At 44.5% G+C, this 18,323-nt stretch overlaps 2 protein-coding genes across 2 annotated transcripts; both read left to right on the forward strand.

Annotated features, from left to right (window-relative positions):
• Positions 1-2,957: 2,957 nt before the first annotated feature.
• Positions 2,958-9,650, forward strand: LOC121068461 (glioma pathogenesis-related protein 1-like). Its single transcript, XM_040553648.1, has 6 exons — positions 2,958-3,642; positions 5,534-5,779; positions 6,220-6,332; positions 7,519-7,601; positions 8,856-8,882; positions 8,970-9,650. The coding sequence occupies exons 1-6, from the start codon at positions 3,463-3,465 to the stop codon at positions 9,188-9,190; spliced, it is 870 nt and encodes a 289-aa protein (XP_040409582.1). The 5' UTR covers positions 2,958-3,462; the 3' UTR covers positions 9,191-9,650.
• Positions 9,651-11,878: 2,228 nt separating this feature from the next.
• LOC121068474 (glioma pathogenesis-related protein 1-like) lies at positions 11,879-18,066 on the forward strand. Its single transcript, XM_040553655.1, has 6 exons — positions 11,879-12,181; positions 14,158-14,403; positions 15,206-15,315; positions 16,487-16,569; positions 17,112-17,138; positions 17,222-18,066. Exons 1-6 carry the CDS (start codon positions 12,002-12,004, stop codon positions 17,371-17,373), a joined length of 798 nt encoding a protein of 265 aa, XP_040409589.1. The 5' UTR covers positions 11,879-12,001; the 3' UTR covers positions 17,374-18,066.
• The last annotated feature ends 257 nt before the right edge of the window (positions 18,067-18,323 follow it).

Below are 18,323 nucleotides of genomic sequence, written 5' to 3' on the forward strand. Positions count from 1 at the left end.
ATATCCAAATCACGAGGCTTCATTTTCATCTGGTTTCTGAGAAAGGCTGATTAATGCCAGTGAAGGATTATAATTCTTTTTATTAAAACATCACTTCTAGATGCGCATGGGCAGACAGCAATTCTACTTTAATTATAGACGTAATCACTAGATGGAGCCAGAGTCATCTTCTCCAAGAAATCATCTTCAGGAGTTCATACTCGATGATCTTTGTGGGTCCCTTCCAACTCGGGATATTCTATGATTCTATGGTCTTACAACCTGGACTATCCTGCATAGGTCAAATTTTTCTGCTTCAAAAAGGTCTCAATTTTCAGCCTCCAAGCAGAACATTTCTGCTGCACAAATATAAAACTGCTAGATCACTGGATTGCTAAATTAATGGTGCAATTTTACTACGTTGCTAATAATTTTTGTATGAATTGCTTGTCAATGTAATATAGTCATGTTTTTACGTTAAGTCTAGCTGAGCAAAAGCTTTAGATTCTTACAGATTTCCTGTGCATTTTCAGCTAATAACTGTCAGTAAACTGAAGTCAGTTAGCCCTGGCTTAGCAAAGAGTCAAGATAACTTCTAAGGGACAAGCAGGTGATGAGCCTTCGTCTATGTTCAGCTTAGAAGGAGGGGAGCGGACCATTGACCATAATGGTGAGGGACCCATCACTCTTGCCAATGCCTACACCCCATTTCTGGGATAGAACTAGACAGCAGATGAGAATAGAAACTCCATCTGCTGGATAAGGGACCTTGGCACTGGTAGTGGCACACCAGGTGACAATTGCAACAGGTGGATCTATTAGATGTAGGTGAGGTCATGACCGTCACATACATGTTCTGGAGGCAGATGAAACCACAGCCACCCACTGATAGGGGAACAGGTAACCCCGGGGCCTGCCCCTGCGGGGGCTCTCCATGGGCCGCAGCCTCCTCCAGGCCACATCCACCTGCTCCACCGGGGGCTCCTCCACGGGCTGCAGCGTGGAGATCTGCTCCGTGTGGGACCCATGGGCTGCAGGGGGACAGCCTGCTCCACCAGGGGCCTCTCCACAGGCCGCAGGGGACTTCCGCTGCCTGCCTAGAGCACCTCCTGCCCTCCTGCTGCACTGACCTAGACGTCTGCAGGGCTGCTTCTCACTCCTCTCTCCCATCTGCCATTGTGCAGCAGTTTTTGTTTGTTTGGTTGGTTGGTTTTTTTTTCCTTTCTTCAATCTGCTCTCGCAGAGGCGCAAACAATATCACTTATTGGCTTGTCTCTGGCCAGCAGTGGGTCCCTTATCTAGTATGGGGCAGCTTCTGGATTCTTCTCACAGAAGACACCCCTATGGCCTCCCAGTGTCAAAACCTTGCCATGTAAACCCACTACACTGTGATCTTTCTGGGAGGGTTTCAAAGCACTGGAAACTATTGTAAAAGAAAATAGGAAGCAAAGACAAATCTTGTCCTGATCCCTCTCTGTCCAAGTCTATTGTGCCTCTGAGGGCTGCTTATTTGTGAGAATCACAGAATCATTAAGGTTGGAAAAGACCTCCAAGACCATCTGGTCCAACCATCCCCCTACCACCAATATCATCCACTAAACCATGTCCCTATGCACCACGTCCAACCTTTCCTTGAACACCCCTAGGGACGGTGACTCCACCACCTCCCTGGGCGACCCGTTCCAATGCCTAATTACTCTTTCTGAGAAGAAATGTCTCCTAATTTCCAACCTAAACCTCCCCTGGCGCAATTGAGGCCAGTCCCTCAGTAACTAGTCCTATCGCTACTAATCTGCGAAAGGAAGAGGCTGACTCCCAGCTCCCCACACCTTCCTTTCAGGTAGTTGTAGAGATCGATAAGGTCTCCCCTGAGCCTCCTCTTCTCCAGACTAAACGACCCCAGTTTCCTCAGCCGTTCCTCACAGGACTTGTGTTCTAGACCCTTCACCAGCTTCGTAGCCCTTCTCTGGACATGCTCCAGCACCTCGATGTCCTTCCTGTAGTGAGGGGCCCAAAGCTGAACACAGTACTCGAGGTGCAGCCTCATCAGAGCAGAGTACAGGAGGACAATCACCTCCCTGGTCCTGCTGGCTACACTATTCCTGCTACAAGCCAGGATGCCGTTGGCCTTCTTGGCCACCTGGGCACACTGCTGGCTCATGTTCAGGCGAGCATCAACCAACACCCCCATATCCTTTTCCTCTTCACAGCTTTGCAGCCACTGTTCCCCCAGCCTGTAGTGCTGTATGGGGTTGTTGTGGCCATAGTGCAGGACCCAGCACTTAGCCGTGTTGAACATCCCATTGGCCTCTGCTGTGAGGACCCCTTTGTAAGGGCTGTGGTAAGCCTGTCCAACAAAAATAATTGTAGGTCCCTTTTTTGTTTCTCTCCCAAAAGATCCAGAACCTCAGAAGGTGCCCACACTGTTGCCTCCTGCAGCTGGTCCTACCTTCATGAAATCAGCCAACAAATCATGGCAGGGCTAAGAGGAGGCTGCAGAGAGTTAGTAATGCATTAACATCCGTACACATTCACAGAGAGAAATACTTGCATGTCTCCCATTACAGGGATAGATAGATGTAAATGTGATGGTGTTGGGGGGCTACAGGTTTGAAAAACTAAAATTAAATTAACCAGCTTGTAGAACAGCTGGTGAGAATATAAATCCCAGCACTGCCCATCCTACTGCCCCAGAAAGGGATCAGTCTTGGAGATTTACATCAGGAGTGGTAATCCTAGAGCTGCTTTCCTTACATGAGCACAGCAAGCTCTTCCATTAATTTCAGCCTATTAGATAAACAGGTGGCTAGTGAAGGTGAGACTCAACACACTCATTCATGCCTGGGATTTCTATGTCATACTTTTGCTACACACCAGACCAGAGGGTTAGAAGGTTCCACAGCAAACTGCTGCTTAGGAATTTTTTATTTTTTTTTTCTCCTGGGCGGGACACGAAGTTTAATATATGCACTTTCCCTAATTCTATTTATTCCTAGAGTAACTCTGAAATGGAAGAAAGGTTCTACAAAATAATTGCAGCTGACTTGGTATGACTAAGCTGTGCTGTAGGAAAAGCACCTGAGCAGCAGATCTGTATTGTGTCATAGCTACAGTTTTTATGGTTGACAGAAGTTTTAGCAAAGTTGCTGCGCAGCACCTCTTCAGATAAGACCTACAGCCACAGAAGAGCTTGGCATTCAACCAGGATGGAACACATTCAAAGAAAAGGCAGAAGTTTATGTGTGGCATTACACCTTGGCAATAGGCATTGCAGATGCGTGTTCCACAGCTTACCCTCAGACGGCCAGCAGTGATGTCAGATGGTTCTGTACCTTGTGAAGCAATTCCACTTCCTGTTGCTTTGACACTTTGAAGTGCTTCCACACCCAGAGGACTACAGAGAAACTGCTTAGCAGCATTATCTCCACCTAAGGGATATTTCTTTTAAAAACTTGAGAAAAATACTGAAAGCATCGAAGAATTATGAAAATCATGTCTTTATTTTCTGCCATGTTCTTACTGGATCTCTTTGCCTGCTGCCGTGCGTATGCACAATATCCCTTGCCTGACATTGAAGATGCAAAGTTCATTGAAGACTGTGTGAGTGCTCACAACAACTTTCGATCCAAAGCGAATCCACCAGCCAGCAATATGTTTCGCATGGTAAGGAGGCGTTTGTGATCGGTTTGAATATTAATATAGATGGTGCTGCTGAGTTAGCCCGCCTTACTCTCCAGTTGCTCTGTGCTTTTCTTTCGCTTTCTGTCAATGATTTCTGTGCTATATCTGATAGCTCTTCGTAGGAAATAGGAAAGCAATTCATTTTCACAGTACTGTTCTGTCTTACTAATTGGAAGGAGATTCATTGTTTGGGGACAGGTTGCTGCTCTAAACTTCAGCCATAGCAAAGGATTGTATTACAAAAAAATATACGTAATGTTTAGTTCTCTGCATTTCATTTACCTTTTTCAAAGAGGGACAGTAATCTTCCTTATGTTAGTCCAGCTTTCATACAGGGAAGCTGCTTGGTATTAAAAAGCTCCTGATAGGCAACAGTGCTTATTGAAAATCTAGCACCTCACCTTGTGTCTTCCAATCTAGAATACGTATTGAAGAAAGAGGGTTGCCCAGATACACATATAGACACCTCATCTTCCTTTGCTGTAACAGTTGCTGTTTGGAGAGTAGGGATACTAGTATCTGGGTTGTAAAACAGATCTTCATATAAGATGATGGATATCAGAGCAGGCCATGGATAGGTCTCAGCTTGCTCAATGGAATATGTAAGGAATAGGTAGAGAGATAGCTGGGGGAGGCAAACCCAGTCAGTTTACGTCATTACTTTGAGCCCTCCAGCAGTGCCTCTTAGCTGGAAAGGAAGTTAAATGCACAACTGCAGCCTGGTATAATTTCTGTGAAAGGAAGTTCACAGTAATGATGTGAAAGTCAGACTACTCACAATGTTAATTTCTTGGCATTTTGTTAAAAAAAAAAAAAATTGCTTTAGAATGCTAGAAAGCAGGAGTAAATTTAACTGCTCAGACCAAAGATCATGCAATCCTGGAAGGACAAATATACAGAAACTCTTGAATGAACGGTGCTACATTTTATTTAAAGACTTGTGATGGGTTTTTCTTGCATGACTTTTTTCAGCCTATGCAAGTTTTTATCACCCTTAATATCTTGTAACAAAGTTGCAGTCTTAACTACATGATATGTAAAAATCTCCTTGCATTTGATTTGGTCTTGCTAATTGCTAGCTTCATTTGATAGTCTCTGAGCTTTGTGCTGGAAAGAGCAAGTAATCATTGCTTATTTACATACTTCACACAAGACATTCAGCTGTCTCTGCAGAAAGCTACAGAGCATCCTTCATATTTGACGATCCCCCGTATTCTCTGTGCCCTTTCCAGTTCTAGTGTCCCTTTTTAAGGAGAGGCACTGCACACAGTATTTAACAGGATTTCTTCAGTGGTGAACTTATATATTTGGGTTCATTCTCCATTCCCTCTCAAGGAATTTGTAATACTTTATTTGCTTTTTATACTACTACTAAGCATTGATTTACGAGTAGTAACAGTCAGCTCCAAATCTGCTGTGAATACCAAGTCAAAATTCTTTTTCCTCCTCATGTGCCTTAACTTGTATTTGTGTATACTGAATTTGACTTGCTATTTTATTGCCTAGTTATCCAGCAGCATAAAATCCTTCTGTAAGTCTCACAAACTAGTCTCCTCATGGACCTGGCAGCTTAAACATTGCAGTCCAGCTCTAAGTATTGTAACAAGTCAGATACCACAGGACAGGGGTAGATACTACATGTCTAGCAATATCTGAGGGAGAAAGAAGAAGAAAAAATTTGCTATGGGAGTTGAAAAGACAGGGAAAGAAACTGAATGCAGTTCAGTGGGAGTCAGGGGAAAAGAAATCTTTGCAATCTTCTGTTTAAAATTGTTTGAATCCAACTAAGTCACTGCAATGCAGTGTTATTATGTTTTTTGTGTGTTTGTTTTCAGCGTTATTATGTCTATTATGTTTTCTTTCCTTTGTACAGTCCTGGGACCCTGCTTTAGCTAAGTCTGCCAAAGCATGGGCAAAGAAGTGCAAGTTTCAGCACAACAGCTACCTTAAAATACCACAGAAGATGCACCCCACTTTTACTTCTGTAGGAGAAAACATCTGGACTGGCACGGCCACCATCTTTTCTGTGCGTGCAGCTCTGAATGACTGGTTTAATGAATTCAGAAGCTATGATTTCAACACCCGTAGCTGTACTAGCATATGTGGTCACTATACCCAGGTGAGTTTTTTATATGCCTAGTGGTTTATAAGTGTAATGGTTTCAGAGAAAAAGTGCAGGCTTAGACCAGACTGCTTTGGAACAGGAATTAGGCAGCTGTTTTGCCCTGCAGTTTAGTGCTGGATGAGATTGGAAATATATTCTGAGCTGCAAAGGTGTCTGAGCCCTCTGTTCACTAATGGTTAAAAGGGATTATCCCCCTCATAATGTCATGTTTCCAAGGGAGCCAGGTAGTAAGTGCAAAACCACCTAATGGTCTCAAGTCAGACATTGGTCTCTGCTGCACTTTGGGTTGTTGATGTTGCTCCTGCATTGGCTGTTTTAAACTTCCACAAGATCCTTCAGTTCAGCCACTAGTTCCTTCTGATTCAATACTGTGAATTCTGGTTGTTTTTTGAGTCCTTGAACAAGTGCATCACATATTTCACTTTGCCCTTCAGGTCGTTTGGGCAACAAGTTACAAAGTTGGCTGTGCAGTTCACTTCTGCCATACAGTTGAAAAATTTCCAGGACTCTACAGAGCAGCACATTTTGTTTGTAACTATGGGCCAGCGTAAGTCAATTATGGCATTTGGGGTTTCATTTTTCTGCTTTTTAACTAACCTATAACTGACCTGGTATCAGATGTTACCAACGGCAGGAGCAGTTGTAACAAATTTCTGAAGAAGCTATGTCCACATTAGTGGTTCCCCTGTCTGTTTAGAGCATAAGGTGCTGGGCAGAGTCTGGGCTGCAGAAAATCCCTTTCTAAAAAAGCAGGTGATCAGGTTCAGGCTGAGGGCACTCACCATCATCAAGCGTTGCCAAATTAAATCTGTTTTGAGTTCAGTCTCTGCAGGAATAGTAGGAACGGTGCAATTGAATTAATTGCAGAAGTAATTGCACGTCAAGTACTGTGTTCAGTTTTGGCCCTTCACTACAAGTAAGATACTGAGTTGATGGAATATGTTCAGGGAAGGGCAACAATGCTGGTGAAGGGACTAGAAAACAAGACTCATGAGGAGAGGCTGAGGGAGTTGGCGTTGTTTAGTTTGGAGGAGACTGAGGGGAGACCTCATCGCTCTCTACAACTGCCTGGAAGAAGGCTGCAGCAAGGAGCGTGTCAGTCTCATTTCTCAGGTGACAGGTAATAGGATGTGAAGAAATGGTCTCAAGTTGCACCATGGGGAAGTTTAGACTAAGGACCAGGAATAATTTCTTCGTGGAAAGGATGGCTAGGTACTGAAACAAGCTCCCCAGGGAAGCAGTGGATTCCCCGTCCATAGAGGTGTTTAAGAGAAATGTGGACGTGGTGGCACTAAAGGACAAGGTTTAGTCATGGACTTGGTAGTGTTAGGTTGATGGTTGGAGTAGATGGTTTTAAGGGACTCTTCCAACCTAAATGATTCTATGATAAAAGGAAGGCAATCCTCTAGTTTATTCCATGCCCTGTGATTTCTGGACATACATTTTACAGGTTAATTTAAAGTACATGTGGGTAAAGAGGGGCTAGAGGCAGATTCCTGTATACTTATTCTAAATAGTACAGTATTACCCAAGAAGCCTCCCCATGTCAGTGAAAGCTTTAGTCTGACCCAAGAGGGATTTCAAATAATGATCATGATCAATTTTTTGCATAAAATTATTTTTCCCTGATAATAGCTTCCCATGGTAAATTATTCTAGCAATATGATGAAACCACGTATTTAAATTATTTTCCAAAGACAGAGCTAACAAAGTATTGCTTTTCTGCTCTGCAGGGGGAATTACCCAACAAAACCTTATGAAGAGGGACCACCATGCAGTAGATGCAATAACGACAAGTGTGTGAACAAGCTCTGTGGTAAGACCAAAGTGCTGAGGAGATAAAAGCATCACAGTTATCAGTGGAAATACAGTAGAGGAGAAATGCACTAAAAACATAGTGGGTCTGTAGCCCGCCACAGACCAACGGGACTAAACCCTGGTTAGAATAGTATAAGAAGGAATTAATTGGGATATTTTGGTTTTTTAAGGCTCCCAGAGATAGAAAACAGAGTTTCCAAAGAAGAGAAATATCAGACTACTTTTTGTCTTTTATCTGACCAAGAAGGCAAACCTAAAATACCCCCCACAAATACTCCCATCTGGTTCTTCCCCCCGCCCCCAGAAGAAATAGTGTATTTAACTTCTGCTTTCCTTCTTGTTTAATATTTTCTATCACATTTTCCAAAAAAAAATATATGTATATATATATGTATATATAGTTTGGAACCAATAATCAGGCTGTATTGAAAAAGACACCTAACTTCTACAGTTTTTTGAAATACCACACAGTGAAAGCCTGTTTTTCCACAACAGTTTGCAGCTGTGGACTTTTGTCCTTACACCTAGTTCCAGATTAGTCAGAAACAGTGTTTTAAATAATCAGAGAGTAAAAAGCATTCAACAATGTCTTAAATATGACTTTTGCACAGAGGTTTAATAGAGATGTTCTCTACTAGCCAGGCAGTAGATAGCTTTAGCTGTAGAAATAATTGGGCATTTGGTATTCTTATTTCCTTCTGTGATATCCTGTCTGACTCATCTTGAAGTCACAAGCTAATGCACCACAGAAAAACTAGAAGCATCACAAAGACTAGGGGGAGGGAGAGGAGGAAGAGAGCTTTTTAAGAGCTAGATCCTAGAACCAGTTTTACCATATTCTCCTATAGGACAAATCACAATTTCAGTAGGGGCACATGTGCAATCCTGCAAATGCATCAAAGCTCTTAGTAAAGGTCTGTTTCTCTGACAAATTTTGTAGTTAGATTTGTCTGTCTAACTACTTAAATTTGTTTTGTGTCTCATTTTTATTTACTTCCCTCCTCCCCATGCCACAAATACTTCCCATTTCAGCTGCTTCTCTTCTGCTTCTCCTTCTGCTCAATAAAAAGCACTAACCCCACCTCAGTGGGGAGCCCCCTCGCTGACCGAATTCCCCCCTGCCAGATGCTTACGACACCGGCTGGCAGCACTGCTGCCATCAGCCAGGCAGCGGCACTGGCATACCTTTTTATGTTAAGAAACATCAATGAGTGACAGTCACATTTATGTCCTTTTTCTGATCTCTCCACAGTAAATGCAGAACGTGAGAAGCTGATAAGTACGTATCCAATTGCTCTTCGTTGCTTTCCTATGAGTGTGGCTAAGCTGGACAGGTTCTAACACCTATTTCTTCGCTGTTTTTTAGGTTATACCAACTGGTACCCGGACGGGGACACGCAGCCCCAGCCACCGCAACCCCGTCCCCCCAGGCCTCCAGCCCACACCCCCCCAGCTGGGCAGCCGCGTCCCTCTTGCGACCACTACTGTCTAAGTGTCTTGATTTTAAGGCCGCTGTTTTTGGTACTGAGCGCTGTAGGTACTCTTTTAGTACAGCAGTGGTTTCCACACACGTTTATATATGAGTAATGATCATTTAAGATACTGACAGTGGTCACACCACTGTATCTTTGTCAGAGAATTGCACACATTTAAAAAAAACACTCCGTTATTTCTCCATTATATTTGTGATGTTTATCCACCGTAGAAAGCGCTTCTTCTGCATTCAGGTAAAGGACTAAATGGCAGTGCATAGAGTTAATGTAATTTATTAGGATGGCTTCTATTTCTGTAAGAGCCTCTTAGCGCTGGCTCAGGCGTAGATTGCCGGGAGCACTGTGTATACAACGCATTACTGTATATACTAAGCCTTCTGGAAAGGCTTCACAAAAACTTGTCTGAAGGGGCACTCTGGATCCAAAAGAAGCAATAACTCATTTCCGTTAACTTTGAATTATCCCAACCATAATTTTTCATAGACAGTGGAGATTTAACTGTATGCATTCCTTTTTAAGAGCAGAAAGAATAAAGCTTGTCCTTTACTACACTTAGACTGTGCGTGTTACTCTCCATTAAAGTTGTGCTATTGTCGGTTGTACTGTTCTGTGCTCCTCTTGGAGTCAAGCTTTATCCTCTGTAGCTAGAAGAATGCCAAAGAAGGTTGGCAGAGCAAGGATAAATATGACATGTCAATGGGGAAAGCTTAATTTTAGGATGTGAGATGGTTACAAAACCTGAAATGCAGAGTAGGTAACATCCATCCTGAACTGGCAGGCAGGGGAAGGGGGGAGCAAGGAGGAAAAATGGGGGAGGAAGCATGAGATGGGCTCAGGGGAGATTCTGGTTCAGGAATGAAGATCTCAGCCTCATTAAAAAAGCTCAAGCCATTGATTGATTCGGTTTGTTTTAGAGACTTTTTAGCCTTCAACCACCTATTGTTGCTGTACACTTTTGTTAGTAAAGGGAAACAAACCCTGTTGCGAAAGTCATGCTTCAAGTTAAGAGATACTGGCTGAAATTAGCAAAGCACAACTGTGCCATCAATATTTAAAGCTGTTTCTCCTCCTTTATCTCAGTCCTAATGTTTTGAGAACACAGTGATTCAAATTCTTAGCCATGATGTAGCCCTGAAGGTGCATAACATCACACAGAATAAAAATGAGCCCCAAGTTTTCAGGCTCTCATCATATTTCCTGCACAGTGTGCTCTAGGTGATCCTGCTTGGCAGGGGGTTGGACTAGCTGATCTTCAGAGGTCCCCTCCAATCTCAGCCATTCTGTGATTCCATGATATGCAGCAAAATGTCACAATGTAAGAAAATTCATGTTTAATTTCACCACTGTCAGTTCTTGTCTGCTGCCATCTTTTATACTAAGAGATAAGTAATGTTTTAAATTAAAGGCTTTAAATAAAGATTTAGAGAATATACATATATACATCTAGCTACTAAGGAATAAATAGTTTGCTTAACAAAATAATGTTCCCAAAATTATGCATCAAGACCTTAAAAACAAAGCAAAACAAAACAAAACAAACAAACAAAAAAAAAAAAAACACAATTATTGTGTTTGCCTTTAACAGACAGGACCTGAACTGTCAGAAGGGATATTGCACATGATATAACATCATGCTCAGCAATAAAAAGCAGTAGAGGAAGAAGGGGGCAGAAGTGGCTTCTAAAGTGGCCACTGCCTGGAGACTGGGCATCTGTCTGCCTTTGGGGGCAATGAGTAAATTGTCTTTCTATCCCTTGTTTTTTTGGTTATATACTTTTCCCCCCTTCTTTGCACACCTACTGAGCTGTCTTTATCCTGACCCAACCAAAAGTTTTTTCACTTTTGTTCTTCCTGCTTTCTCCTCCTGTCCCGCTGGGGACAGGGCGTGAGCAAGTGGCGGCGTGGGTGCTTGGCTGCTGGCCAGGGTCAACTCACCTCCTCCTTCTGCTCTCAGACGTGGTCTGCAGGGGAGCTCTGAGCACCGTGTTTCATTCACGTGATTCCCTCAGGAGGTCTTTTTGCCTTTAAGCAGCCTTGGGACCACAGGAGAAAGCCTGAACTTGATGGAGAGGCAATAGTTAAAGGCAGCATGAGGAAAGGGTGGTGAGTCTGGGCAGGGAGTGTTGGGCAGGTGTGCCTGGGACTTCAGCTCCCTCCTCCTGGCTGTGAAGCCTGGTGTGGGTGCTGGGCACCAGGCACAAGGCAGCACCAAGCTTCATGGCACCCAACTCTGCCTGGTGCTCAGATCACAGGGAATGATTAAAGAATTACTGATGCCTGGAAGGAAAAATGGGTAGCAACACGTACCACGAATGTGTGGTCACAGGAGAAACCCATCAGCAAGTGCAGCATGTTTAAGTTGTTGTTCTCAACCAAACTTACCCCTCCAATAAATCAATGTACAACCACAATGATTGCTCATGCTAGAGTAAAACTCACAGTTCACATCAATTATTTCTCATTGCATTTTGGCTCAGGGGAGGAGCCTTAACAGCAGTGCTGTTTTAATGAAAACCAGAAAAATTATCCAAAACTTTATTGCAACATGTTTTGATTGCTGTGGGTGGGAGGAAAGGGCCAAAACTCAAAACAATGAAAAGCCAAAAGTTAGGAGAGAAGAAGCTTGCTCACCAGAATTAAAGAAAAAGAAATAGAAAAGGAAAAAGAGAGAGAGAGACAAAGCTTCTACAGCTCTGATGTGAACTTGCAGCTTAATTTCCTTATTCTCATAGCAACGCTCTGAAATATGACTCACTTCCTGTGACAAACGCCGTATTCAATTACCATGGCTAAGATAAGTCCAGCCCACAAGCCTTCGAACCAAAACTCTGCCAGTGGAGTCAAATCTACTTTACACAGCTGAACTACTCTGCTCTTAAAGCTGGAAGACCAGAGGCTGAGAATCATGACAAGCAGACTTTTCGCTTGCGTGCTGGCTTTACTGCGTTTCTGCCTTTCCTCTGGCTCCTATGCACCACAGACGTTGCCTGATATTGGAGATGCTGAGTTTATTAAGGAATGTGTGAGAGAGCATAACAGAGTCCGGTCTGGAGTAAGCCCACAAGCCAGCAACATGCTTTACATGGTAAGGGGATCTTCACAGTTTACGTGCAAGCGGGCAACATTGATCGTTGTGGTGTTTGCAGTTCTTAAAGATGATTTCTGTAATCAAATATTTAAAAAAAAGGAAGGAAAAAAAAAAAAAAAAAGAAAAAGAAACAATCTCCTGGAGTCATAGCAGCAATTCCTTTTTAAAGCAGATAAGGCTCTGATTATCAGATGGCTTTATAGGGTTGGGTATGTGTATAGTTTTGCCTGGCTCAGTTACTTTATTTGAAACTCGAGATTTCAACCCTCAACCTGGTGCTGTAGCTGGTTCTGTGAAAAGCCTTCTCATTCCAAGGCATCGCAGCTCAACAGCCCAGGGTGTGATTTATGTGCAGACCTCAGCACAACCTTTCATACTAGAGTTGGCGAGGAAGGAGAACATTGCCAAATGGCTTTGGAGAGTTTTGCTTTAGCTTTCTCTGCAAATCTCTCACAGCCTGAGCCAGCAGAGAGCTATTAGCAGCGGTTCCTAGGCACCGGGGTGCAGAGGAAGCCAAAACAAATGCAATAAGTGCAGCAGCGGTGGGAGCTGAAGGCATCAGGTCCTGCACCACAGTGCCCATCTGTCTCTGCAGCCAACAGTGCAAAAGATAATCTGTCGTGATTCAAAACATAGCCCAGTCTCTGGAAGTAGCCACCTCGTGTTTAAGATGGCTTGTGGCACCAGTGCTGGAAAAAGGTGGGAAGGAGGAAGCTGTAAATGCACGCACAAAGCTAGCTTACAGGTTGAGAAGCTCACCTCTGTCTGATGTGGGAGGCGTTGTTCAATTCCAGAAGCTTGGGAGCAGCCTCTTGTAACAGCCACCACCTTTTGTGCTTTGGTTGGGTAATGCTCAAGATATAAGGTTTCTTCTTGGGATAATGGGCAGAGGTCTTTCACCTGGACCATAATGATTGTCCTAATGCTGGCCTCTCCTCTTGCTCCCCTGTCATCATCTCACATGGCCACCACCAGAAGAGGACATAACCCCATCCACAGTTAGCAACACCTAAAACAAAGTTCAAAACCAGCTCCATTTACATTTCTAGCCGTCACACACCAAAACAGAAGTGCCCGTTAGGGAGGTGTAAGCAAGCAGCTAGCAAGCTCGAGTAACCCTGGCAGGAAGCAATTTAGTTTCTCTTCTGATGTGTTTTTTATTTCAGATTTCTTTAGTGGGGCATTAGGAAGCCTTTACAGTATTGACCCCAAATTTCTAGTGTATATTGCTTTATCTTTTTGAAAAGTAGAAGATCTGAAATTTTGTGGGAAAAAAGAGCAAATAAAACAAGAACTAAAATCATGGTAGCTTTCATTTAAAGCACTGAAAAAAAAAAAAAAAAAAAAAAAAGTCTTGAGTATGACCTCTCCCAGGAGTATTTTGATGTGGAGAAAGCAGTAAAATGTATGATCAAATCTATTATGAAAGTAAAAGTATTGGAATTGAAATTGGAAGTAAAATCCAAAATTATCCAGCAGGACTGAACAACTTAGTTTTCATGACTCAAAGTTGAGCTAGAGCTACAGGCACACAGTGGTGGCACTGCGTTTCTAGCAGGCACAGCACTGCGTTTGCTTAATCAGGTTGTGTGCACAAGAAAACCCAGAGGAATCTGACAACACCTCTGGTGCAAACAAAAGACATTTTTATAATTCAATGGCTTAAATAACAGCTCTCTGTAGGACTGAATAGATAGCGAGTGAGTGACTCCACAAATACAAATTCAGCACTAACGTTTGAAGTGTCAGCTTCACCCACCACCCCAAAATCTTCCCCACATTTAAGGAGTGACAAAATTCTCAATAGACACAAACCTACAAGCCAATTTACCATACAGAATTGTCTCAGCAGAAGCAAAAACCAGACTAACCCGCAGCACATACACTGCTGAGCCCCAGCTGCTCCAGAAGCTGCTGTGCATTACCACATTGCTAAGGTACCCAAGCCATTTTTACTTGTCTTTATCTTGCAGAGTTGGGATCCAGATTTGGCGAAGACTGCGAAAGCTTGGGCGAAGAGATGCCAGTTTAAACATAACACGTACCTCAAAGAGCCAGGGCAGACTCACCCCAGGTTTACCTCTGTTGGAGAAAACATCTGGACTGGCTCGCTCTCGATATTTTCCGTGCAAGGAGCCATCAACTCCTGGTACAAAGAGGTCAACGACTACAGTTATACCACTAATAGGTGTACAAGAGTGTGCGGCCATTACACACAGGTAGGCATTGAACTTCTCCACCTGAACCAAGAACCAGCCTTGCCATTTGGACACAGAAATTCTAGATTTCTCCCCAAGATTCAATGAACCAAGTGCTGTAGTGATTTTTTGTGCCTGTATGCATGAGATGTTCTTACGTCCCCACTTTAGGGAGGAAAAGAGTCACTGCATTTTTTTAATTTTTTTTACATACCCCAGTTGTGTTTTGTTTCCAGGAAGAAAAGAGGACAGCCATCAGATGACCGGGTTTAGCCAAGCAGTAGCCAAAAACCAGGAAGCGGCAGTGGCTGTGGGCTGCAGTGTGTGGTGGGACGAGGTCCCCCGTCAGGCAGACAGCCTCCGTGTGGCACTACGGGCCATGCCCAAGGTTGATGAAATGCCCACATCAAGCTTGGACACATGGGGCACTTCTGCTACAGCTGAGTGCTGCCAACACATGATGAGATGGCTGCAGCTTCCAAAGCATCGCTTCTCCTAACCTTTTTTTTTCCTAACCACTATTCCCAAAGAGAAAGGACAAAGAGAGGAATGGGAGTGCCACTGCCACGCAACCCTGCAATTGTTAACCTCGGTTATCAGAGAGCAGGGCTGCTCGCAACCGGGCCTCTAGGGACTGGATTTTGATCTGAGGCTGTTCAATATTTTCCATGGAGATAAACTACTGCTCTCCTCTGCAAAATTTGCCCAAGGAGCACTCCTCAGCCCATTTGCTGTGTGACACAGAGGAGGGCAGGGCTTTTCCCTCATGCTTCAGATGTTAAAACAGATATTCATTCACTGATGCTCGTGTCTGTCTTTTCAGATTGTTTGGGCTCGAAGCTACAAGGTTGGCTGTGCTGTCCACTTCTGTCCCACGGTGCAATACTTCTCGGGAACCAATGCAGCACACTTCATCTGCAATTACGGGCCGGCGTAAGCTTTTCCATGACAAATACTTCACAGGGGTTGGGTTCTGCCCCTTCTTCCCTCCCACAATGTGCAGCTTGATCGGGTCAGCCCATTTTTCACGTGTTTATGGGTCCCCAAAACAGAGAAAGATGCACACCTCTGTCCAGGCAGACTTTTTTCACTAAACAAGGGCCATGTGTTGTAGCCAAAAAGCAGTGGCACTGGTAGAAAGGGTAAAATGTAAGATACTGAAATGAGCCTACCTAAGCGATCATTTGAAAACTATTCCCTTGCTTCTCAGTGCCAAGGTGGCCCCAGACAGTTGCCAGGGTGCAGGCCCAGAGTCTAAAAATATTTACACATTTGCCTGCAGAATTAAACCTCCAGGTCAATGGTTTGGTTAAATATTGAAGTGTGCAGTGCTTGCAGCTGCAGGCTGGGCTTTAGCACACTTGGATTCACAAGTCTGGGGCTGCTCAGGGCAGAAGTTTATCCAGAGGTCCTTCATATGCATATTGGCTGCAACTGGGATGGATGTTTTCTACACTTCTCTGGCTAATTAATGCCAGCAAAGTCAAAAACCAGCTTAAATGTAGACAGAAATGGTGCTGGATTGCTCCCCCTGTGTGGACATGGACCTTATGGAAGGGGACAGGAGCCTGGCCAGCAGTAGCACCAAGTAGAGCAGACAGGCCGCTCGCTCTCTGGGGGCAAGGTGTTTCCATTAGAAGTGGATTTTGAGCTGGGTGAGCACACTGCAAACAGGCTGCTGTGTGACAAGAAATGGGGCTGTGTCACATCCAGCACTGCCTGCATCCTGCACATCCTGCCCTAGGCATGGAGAGACATGGAGGCTGTGAAAACACCTGCCAAGCCTCAGCTCCCAGCATGTGAGGGCAGCATCCTGCCTAGGTCCTGAGCTGCCCAGCCCTGCTGGGTCAGAGCATGAAGGTCACTGCCAGAGCACGAAGGTCCTGCCATGGGTGCTGGCTGCCTGGGGAAATCTGCAGGGAGCATCCCGGGAACTTGGGTACACCTAGGGCTAGGGGGGAGCGGGGTGGTCAGGGAGGGCAGCCCAAAAAAACTGTTCCCCATCAACGCAAGTGAAGCAAAACCCAAGCTGAAAAGCAAATGAGCAGCAGGAATTGGCATCCTCCTAATGGCAGGTTCAGAGCAGTGTTACTTTCCTTCACAGAGGGAATTATGGCTGGCACCCCTACGAGACGGGAGCAGCATGCAGCGAATGCAAGGGCGATCAGTGTGTCGACAGGCTGTGTCGTAAGTAGACAAACCCCCCTCCTCCACACGCACACGCAGAAGGAGCACACAGAAGACACTGGCAGAAGGGATACTGTTGTCCCAAATACAGTCTGAAAAAAAATGCAATCAGAAGCCACGAGTGCAGTGGTGCTCAGGGATATTAAAGGTGTTAAAACACCAGCATCACAAGAAGGAGAGGGGATTCCTGATTGAAGGGATAGTTTGACATCAGCTACAGGCTGCAGTTCTTAAACATAATCACTGGGAAAAAATAACAAACAAGTGACATTGTGAAGTGTACCTGAGAGGTAAGTCCTCACTATGCCAGTCGCTAGCAGGGGCAGTCAGCAAGACATGACCAAGCTCTCTGCAGCAAATCCCCAAGAGTCGCTGCAAGGCTCTCCTTAAGTCAACAGGTCCTTGTTTCTGGTAAGAAATGCAGCTCCCATTGCTGTATTTCTCTCTGCCCATTGTCAGGCTCATAGCTATTTCTCTTTTGTTTAGATCAAATTATTTACAATGTCTAAGCCTGCTTACATTCACTTCTTTTCTCTCTCCAGGAAACACGGAGCGTGACAAAGTCATTAGTAAGTACCACAGATGTTTCTGCTTCAATTTGTTGCCCTCGGCGCAGTTACACTTAAAAAACAGTGATCTGTTTTCTTTCCAGGTGATTCCAAGTGGTATCCAGCCTGGGACAGACCTGCCTGTGATGAGTACTGCATTTCTGTGATCATTTTAAGGCTGCTCTTCCTTATTCTGACAATCCCAGCCGCCTGGATCCTGCCCAAGTACTGGTCTATAGCACCTGCCAGCGAGTAACGCACAGGAGACTGCAAGAGCACTTAGGTTGATTTTTTCCTTTCCTGTTTGTAAGCTACTGGCAGCACACACACACACACACAAATGGATAGAGACGTTGTTTGCATCTATGGCTGATTTAGAAATACAGAAATACTGTCTTCAATTCGTGGAGGAGCCAGGAGAGCTGACAAAGAGCCTTCTCGTCGTTCAGAAGCCCTAACTGGTTTTAAACTACCCACATATTTTTACAAATCAGAGCAGTGTAGGAGGGATGGGGGGCATGGAGCAGCTGCCCACCCCATCTCCCCAGGGAGGGCTGCAGGGTGTGCCAGCCTGGCCAAGGAGGGGGCAGAGCAGACACCTCTCATGCCTATCACACTCTGTGAACCCTCCTCCAGCAAGATGCAGCAGCATGGTGTTGAGTAGCCCGGAGAGATTTTTTTCAGTTAAATCTTTTTCTCTAACAATTTTTGCACTTACCATGCTCATTGCATCCAGTGGCAGGCAGTGTGTTGCCCCATCTCACAGTGCTCTGGGGCCACTGGTATTTCTCTCTGCTTAGGACCCTGTGCCAAGACACACGTGTGTGTAAATGTGACTGTGTACCACCTCAACCTATTTTTCTTTTCTTTTCTTTTTTTTTTTTTTTTTCCTGAGCATGGGGTTTTTGACTGCTGCTTCAAACAATAAACAATTATTTCCTGCTCCCCATGCATGGCAATTGTGTATCTGCAACATGATCTAAAGCTTAACTGCTTCTGCACAAGACCAAAAACAAAACAAAATACACTCAGCTCCAGCCCGCGCAGCGCTGAGAAACATGATGCTGGGAAAGACAGTACAAAGCTCTGAATAAAATCATGCCATGCCATAGTGGCTGCCAAGGGAAGAGTCTCCTGGAAGCCGTGCCTCTGGAGCAGGCGAGAGCAGCCTTCAGCTGGGCACCTCTGCTGCCAGCCACTGAGGCC

The sequence above is a fragment of the Cygnus olor genome, chromosome 1 (genome assembly GCF_009769625.2).
Source record: "Cygnus olor isolate bCygOlo1 chromosome 1, bCygOlo1.pri.v2, whole genome shotgun sequence".
NCBI lineage: Eukaryota > Metazoa > Chordata > Aves > Anseriformes > Anatidae > Cygnus > Cygnus olor.